The 8,538-nt window shown below is 40.3% G+C and overlaps 1 protein-coding gene across 1 annotated transcript in view; it reads left to right on the top strand.

The window, feature by feature from the left end:
• Positions 1-1,462: 1,462 nt before the first annotated feature.
• LOC106612846 (trafficking regulator of GLUT4 1) overlaps positions 1,463-8,538 on the top strand; it is a 14,063-nt gene continuing 6,987 nt past the window's right edge. The window contains exon 1 of the mRNA XM_014214419.3: positions 1,463-2,630. Within this exon, the coding sequence (XP_014069894.1) occupies positions 2,214-2,630 (417 nt within the window). The 5' untranslated portion in view covers positions 1,463-2,213. The remainder of the gene's footprint in view (positions 2,631-8,538) is intronic.

Here is an 8,538-nt window from a genome sequence, read left to right as displayed (position 1 = left end):
AATTCCCTGAGGATAGTCCTACCCTTCCTCCTCTGAAGAGCCTCCACTGATGTCTGCATAGCATTTTGTCTTCATTTTCTGAAGATCATGTTTTTGCTCCTTTTTTCTTCTCTGGAACCAGTCAGGCATTAACCCATACTGTATTGGTGGTAGGTAGCCCAGCGGATAAGGAGTTGGACCTGTGTCCGAACGTTGGCTGGTTCAAATCCTGGGGCCGGGTGCTGGAAAAAATGGGTGGAATTGATCTGACAACTGGAGGGCTACTGGGTTCACATCCTCAAAACATTCCCCTACCATTGGACCCTTGAGCAAGGCCCTTAACCACACAATATGCTCTTCATCCAGGGGCGCTGCACTGCAACTTAAACATCTGCACATCTAAACTGTATGTTTGAGGTTTGCCGTTTGGGGGAATGAGAACGGAGCAGAAGACACATTTTTATTGTTCGCTGTAACTGGACAAAGTTGCATTGTTTTGCATTATATTGTATTGTAAAGAAGTCAGCCAGAGTTGATGTGGGCCATCATTCAAACAAAGTCATGCCTTCCTGCCCACCAATGCATATTTCCAAACTTTTTTTTTGCATATAATGACAATACATTCTAAAAACAATGCTAGTATTCTGTTGTCCATTATTTAATTGTTTATTAAACTATATTGTTAGCTAAAAATATGTATATTTAATAGTAGTAGCCATAATTCATAAATGTCACCATGCAGGGTTCTGTATGGAACCATTTTGGTTCAGTGAAGAAGAACATCTAAGGTTCTGATCCATATATAAAGCAAGCAATATAACCCCTTTGGGTCTTATCAGGAACCTTTTTTAAGAGTGTAGGACACAAAAACAGAAAACACCCAACTGCCCTCACTTGTCATAGGTCCTCACTTTGGACCATAGCAGCAGAAAACCTCATAACATTTATCATAACATGTAGCACTTTAGGGCTCTACATAGTATCAATCTAGTTACAGCTTTAAATGCTGTATACGAAAAAATGTACCCACTGTTTATAATCAGTCGATACAGAATGTGGATGGAAGCCTAAATTCAAGGTTGAACTACAAAGTTTCTATGTCAGTATCCACAAATAAAACCAACCCCGTGGTAGGTTATTGATTTGGTATTCATTTACCAGTAGGCTATATAAGGTTCCTGACCTAGTGGAAGACAATTAACATTCCTACCACAAGGTGTACACATTTTCAATCAAGCGTGTCCTTGGGACATTGAGCAAATCTACACAAACAAACCTAAGATCATCAATGATATATCTATAAATGAGACAAATGTGAATAGTATAAGTGGCCTATATTAGCCTATATTTGAAGAGGCTTTGAGGCGTCCCACGCGGGGATCAAAGCGCCAGAGAGATTCTGCCCTGCCTCTCCTGCTCCTGGCGCGCTTCCATCGTGGTGCTGATGTTGGGAAGGACGGAAGGAGAGAAAGAAAGGGGAGGAGAGGAGTGGGACGGGGAGGGGGCGCCGCACTGCTCTGCTACAAGTTCATCCCAGTGGCTCTCTTGCTGCAGCGTGAGAAACAGTCTTGACACACGGCCCGTTGCGGAACAACACACAGGACACAAACTCACTTTCTCTGTTTCTAGGGGTACATTTCATTGAAACGAATCGCATTCCGTCATTCTTTATTACTTTGAATGAAAAAGAAAACGTTTATTTCAGTGAGATATAAAGCTGGTAATAATTGTGGATCGCGGTGGGATTGAAAAGGCAGGCGACAGGCGCTTCACTGAGTGATTTGTTCTTTGGGTCTGGCGTTACAGATGGAGAGAGGGAGTGCACATTTCAGAGGTGATCGCTTTCCGATAGCGCGTGTGGATTGAATGGAAATGCGGAATTGAGGCGGAAGACATTCTTGATTCGAGAGGAAGAATGATGCGAAAATCCAACGGGAAAATACCACTATATGTTGTATCTCTAATTGAAAGGGGTTGATTTATAACGCATGTGGTTGACATAGCCAACCTAAATGGTGCATTAGTATACATATCAACTTGCCACGCAATTGGTTACATTGGGTAGTCATAGTCTTAGAGTGTATTGTAAAATCGAAAAATAAATTAAACTATATTTTTTTATCAGGTCAAAGAATTGGAATATAGCACCACTATAACCAGTCTTAGTACTATACACGATTAGGCATTTTTTTCCTCTATTGGAAACTAATTTAAATATTTTGGATTTGGAAGAAATGGCAATCAACATAGACACTGAATTCGAGAAATCTAACCTGGGAGAGAGCGGCCGCGCACCCGCCAACGAGTCTCAGGAGACGGAGAAACTTCTCAGCCCCGTGACCACCGAGCCCGCTGGCGGCAACAGTATGAAAATGTCCTCCTCCTTCACAGTCAACGTGGGGAGTGACAAAAACCTGGATGTAGATCAGAACGGCCACAGTTTGCCCTTTAGGTCGGGCTCTGCAGGGCACCTTGCTGCTGCCCCCCTTTCCCCGTCCCGGGTCAGTTTGAGTCGCAGTTGCACCTCTTCCATCGGAAACGCCGCGGTCCAAGAGGCGCAAAAGCCCAAAGACTACCTCATACTGGTCATATTGTCCTGCTTCTGCCCTGTCTGGCCCGTCAGCATTGTTGCTTTGTTATTTTCAATTATGGTAAGTGGATATCTAACGCCTGTCTAGGAAAGTGGGGTCTAAAAACGCCTGTCGTTTCTTGTCAATTCACTGTCCATGCTGTATTGATATATGAAACATCGGGGGATAAGGGAATCATTATTTGCAATTTCTTAATAAAATAGACCTAGGATATTAACACTAGTAATAACCTCAAACAGCATTGTTTAGAATGCAGACTGTTGGCACTAAATCGTAGCCCTATACCCAAGTTGAATTCGAAAGCCCTTTTTACCCATTCGTGATCAAGTGTAGACCTAAGGGCTCTATTCAATCTGTATCGCTGAAGCGTGCTAGAAATGTAAAGGTCATTTCCGATTTTGCCGACATATGCAGTGTTTACCTTGAATGCAGTCTCTGCTAACACGGAACATTATATTTACATTTCAATCATGCTGTAACGCTGAATTTCCGCGATATGGATTGAAGAGAGCCCTAAATCTACAACTATTCAACAAATAATTAATGATAAAGGGAAAAGGACAGTATATCGATCACATTTATGTTGCCAGTATTTTCTCAACTGTCTTTAGCCTACCTTGTGGGAAGGGAGGTGGGAAGGGGGGGGGCACTCAATTACAGCCCTCCCTGCTGCTTCATTCAGAAAAGATTTGCAGCATACTTGCACTTCCTGTACTGGGTGCCATGCACATGCCATGATGTCCCAGCTGGGCAATAATATGGCCAGTGTTGGCACATTGATGTAGCCTTTGTTGCAGCAGATTTATAAATGAGAATGCTGACGAGAATTATATTGTTTTTAAGCAAAAGTCTGCTTAAATTTGGAGGGATCGCGAAAACTGGGATCACATGACATATCCATCACCCGCCAATTAATTACGTTCCAAACATGGGTGATCAAATATGACAGCTGAGGAATGTTTTTTTTTTGTATATATATATATTTTTACAATGAATTAAATAGGAGATGAAAAGAGGCTAGGGCTGTTGTGGTGACTGTATTACCGCCACACCAGCAGTCATGAAATTCAATGTGACCGTTGAGTCGTGGTAATCTCCTTTTAGGCCCTCTGCACATGTGTTAGTAGTAACAAACTAACGTTAGCCACATTTCGTGTAACGCACACGAATGAGTTATAAAGACAGAAAATTGTGTAATACACACAATGCGTTGTGATGAAACTCGTGTATTAATGAGTTGGATTGATCAATTTGAAGAAAGAAGTTAAACAACAGGTTGAAACTGAGTGGAACACATTGTCGATGTGGATATTGTTTCAAAGCCTAACACAACGAAATGGACAGTAGCTGTTTTCTATTGACATTCATTTGGATACATCCATAACAATGTTTGCCTTCTCGTCAGGACACTTGACAGTGTTTATTACGAGGAGATCGCACTGCAAATCCAAAATTAGGCTAGAAGCTAGCCAAATAGTTTGTTGCTAGCAAACCTGCCAATATGACAACCAAATTAAAAAATATCAGTTGCTGAAAACAGCTGGTCAAACTAGAAACGTGCGAGGATTTGACAGCAACACTGCAGTAGGGACCAGATAAATTAATGTTCATCACTCACCATGTTAGGTCATCAGTTGCTCCAAAACAAATATGTCTCTGCAAAAACAAATCAATGCCAGCTACCTAGCTAAGTCTTTCCTTGTTGGACCTGTGTTTACCATGTATTACATGTCGGTTTGTGTGGTTGTTGGTTTAGCTTTCTGTAACTTTGTAGTAAGTAGAAAGTGTGTAGACGCTTACTGCGTCATGATTGCAAGCTGTCCCAATATCTTTTCCAACTATCCCTTTATCTGGTTTTAATGTCCATTCTAGAATGCCATTCTAGCCAATCAGAAACGAGTATTCAACAATGCTGTGGTATAATATAAAATAATGGCACAGGATTTATAAGCATATCTTGTCTGCTAAATGAACAAGCCTACAGCCTATGGCAAGGCGCATACCCAGATAACATACAGTAGGCCAACTCATATTCTGTTCTTCTGAAATAAATGTCCTTCATATCATAATGTTTCTTTAGACCTGCATAAAATAAATAATGGATTTATTGTTATGGTTTATGTTCAATTTATTTATTAGACTTTTTTAAATGTAGATGTTCCAAAGGCACGCATCAGCAGCTTGTATGCGGCTTGTATTTGTGGAGTCCTGGAGATGCTAAACTTGTTTATGTTAATTAACGGTACTTTACCGTGTGACCGGCATTCTTTTGCATGACAATAACCGTCGGACAAAATATCATGACTTCCATAGCCCTAAGAGAGGCACAGTGTATGTAGGCTACGGTGTTAAGCCTCGTGCACACCGGTTGTGTCAAACTGTATGCGTTCTGGCTGAAGTCCATTCATTTCAATGGGAGGCAGTCCACACTGCTGTGACTCATCTGCCAGATTTACGGTGTGTGGTATTGCGTGCAGTGTGTCACATGCATTGGATTTTTCCATCTTGTGTGCGTTGCTTTGAAGTGTGGTATCAGACACGGAAGTAGATAAACCACCAAAGAAGTTGCTAATGTGTAGCGTGATTCTTTTTGTTGCGATGCCGCGCATGGATTGTGAAAACTACTTAAAATGTACCATACAGCAATGTAATGATGCAACCTGTGAACACGCTTATGGTAGCCAACCTCTTATGCTGGACACAATCAATGTTGTGGTCGTGTGGTAAAAATTCTAAGCTTTTAAAATCGATACTTATAGAGTTCATAGAGACCTTTGAGAACGGAAATAATAACAAACCTCATAAGCAATAGAATGACACGTCTTACCAGACTTTATATATAGAAATCAAACAGGGTTTATTCAAAATAGACACTTCCAAACAAATACAAAAACATGTTTCAGTTTAATACAATATGCTAAAAAACAAGATGTAGATTTATCAATAATGGTTGTTGATGCCAAAGAGACTGTTTTGAATGGCCTTTTCTATTCAAAACTTTGAAAGCTTTCAACTTTCCAGCTGAAATAATACATTTAATAAAAATATTACATAAATGTCCTCAAGCTAAAATATACACAAATAATACATGATCTAATGAAATTGCTTTAGACAGGGATGTCTTCTCTTCCCACTCCTGTTTGCACTGGCAATGTAACCGCTTGCAGAAAGAATTAGACAGTGCCCAAACCTAACAGGTATCAGTATTGGTAAACATGAATACAAACAACATTTATTTGCAGATGATCACCTGATATACCTGATCAATATTAAAAACTCAATGCCCTCTTACTAAAAATATTTTCAGAATACTCTAAAATCTCAGGATATAAAATGTACGTGGGAAAAAACGAAATAATGGTAATAGGAAAGAAAAAAAAACGAATGATCTAGAGAAATCACTTTGCAAGCCAGCATAATGTGACTTTCAGGCCCGATGTGGCCTGTAAATTCAGAGTTTTCTAACACCACTGTGTTAGAGAATAACTAGGTCCTCAAAAAAAAGGGCCTGGAATCCTTCATAGAGGCAGATAGGTGGAATCATTTACAGGGGGTTCTTTGAAGCACCAACATTTTTTCCCCTCCTATGTGGACAAACGGAAGAATGTATGGTTCTCCTTAGCACCTTTTTTTCCCTAAGAGTGTAATAACTAGAGAAGTTTTGGAGAGGGTTGTGTTCAAACTACTGAGATGTTAAAGGTGTTTTTTATAGATCTCATTGCACTGCTGTTATGAGGCTGAAACCTCCACAGAGTTTGTCTCTGACTTAAGTTGTGACTGGCCTACATGTTGTTGGCTGTCCTTGCTGCAGGCTACATTTTCTATGCTAGTGTTCTAATAAGATAAGTTTGGTCCAGGTATAAGTGGCTCTAGCCAGTTGAGAAGAACACAATTTGGCTCATGTGTCTTCTATCTTTGGGCTTGCAGAATGACTCAACGACAGGGACAACACACAATAATAAAACATTCAGTTTATAAAACATGGCAGTTCTGACAACAACAGTTCTCTCCTAATGGACCCAGCATACTAGCTGACAGAGGGAGGGAGAGAAAGAGAGGGAAGATAAGCGAGGGAAGTGGTAGAAACCAGAGATGGCCACTAACTCAATAGAAGGCGATAGAAGTCAATTGAGCCTTTCTGCAGAGGGCAAATTGCAACAGTTAGCCAGCTACGTAGCTTTGATAAACATCTTTTCAGTCCTGAGGGGAGCAAGACAATCTCTCTCTCACACTCACACACACACACACACACACACACACGGGAAGGGGGATAGAGGGCTAGCATCAGTATAGGAAATTACAATATTACCTGCCCGCCACAGGGGTGGACTTGTAAAGATTATTCAGGAAGCCTTCAGATTGGCTAGAACACATTTTCTAACACTGAAACAAATAGGAATTTAATCAAAAGGGAAAAATATAATAAATCCTAAAATGTTTATTTAAAAAGGGGAAAATGACTTTTGCCTACATTCTGTATCTACATTTGTGGATAAATTCATTCCATAATTTCATAACACTGAATACCAAACAATTGGTTAATAATACAGTATATTTCTCAACCACCTAAATAAAAAATGTACTAGATGTATATATATATTATATATTGTACAGTATATCTTGTACAACCACCAATGGCCAACTCATGCTGATCTGTAAGTAGAAAAGCAAGTTAGGCTTAACAGATGTAAGACAGCTGTACTGATGGCTATTGGTATTGAGGTTGCTACTGGCGGACGCAGAAGACGTGGAGTAAATTCTATGGCGTGGAGAGGCAGAGCGAGACAGGGTTATGGGCTTATATTGGCTGTGCAGGCCTTTCCAGGTAATGGGACTGAGTGCTAGGCCCAAACTGCTGCTGCACGCTCGGCACGTTCACTGGTGAAATATGGGCTTCAAGCTTCAGCCCAATGGATATTTTTCTCTTTCTTTTAAGGTGTGGGAAGGGGGAGCCGTGTGTGTGTGTGTGTGTGTGTGTGTGTGTGTGTGGTGTGTGTGTGTGTGTGTAAATGGTTTATTAGTAATCTTGTGCAGCTGCTACATTGGGTAGTTTTGAAATCAGCATTCCCTCTAAAAACTTGGAAAGGACAATGGTGGAATAAGTACCCAATTGTCATACATAAGTCAAAGTATAGATACCTTATTAGAAAGTTACTCAAGTAAAAGTGAAAGTCACCCAGTAAAATACTACTTAGGTAAAAGTCTAAAAGCATTTGTAGCAGCAATTTAGCTATTACTGAAGTAGCCCTGCTGATATAGTACTACACCCTACTCCATTTAACCTGGACTAAAAAGCATTTTCAATGGCGATTTTCCATTGAGCTTGCTTTTTACTCCCGAACTAGGCTTAATCTGTGCCCTGGAAACAGCCTCAATGTTGTATGGATAAAACAATGCACCATTGTCATTATGTTTCCTCGAATACATGACAGTGGATTAAACTATGTGAATCATCAGTCTACCTCTGGAATAGAATAATGGAATACTTTCTCCAGCCCTTCTCTTCCTTAGAGATACAGGCTTGCCTCATTCAAGCCTTCTACGCACAATCCAATTTACTGTCCACATGTACCACCTCCCAGCTCTTTGATGGTTTGCCCTGGGGGAAAACAACCATTAATGAGGACTCATGATGCCTTATGTGGATACTTTAAAGCCATATCTGTCCATCCTTGAGGGGATATCTGATTTGACATAATGAGGTTGTTGTAAGCAGAAGGGTAGAAACATTGTTTTCACCGATCCAACTCGGTCAGATCAGTGATCTCTTAACATGGCGTCCTATAAATCAAGGTACCAATCACAATGGGAATACAAAACAAAACATTATGTGATTGGTAAATTAACTCTCAAAATCTAACCAATTGTTTTTAGACATAGAGTGACCAATTGAATGTGGTTAAGATCAGTGGTCTGTTTAGGGACGCAACATCGAACTGATAAAGTAGTGGAGTTGTTGAATTAGGTG

Source organism: Salmo salar, chromosome 09 (genome assembly GCF_965601325.2).
Source record: "Salmo salar chromosome 09, fSalSal1, whole genome shotgun sequence".
In the NCBI taxonomy this organism is placed as follows: domain Eukaryota; kingdom Metazoa; phylum Chordata; class Actinopteri; order Salmoniformes; family Salmonidae; genus Salmo; species Salmo salar.
This window is presented reverse-complemented; position numbering and strand designations above follow the sequence as displayed.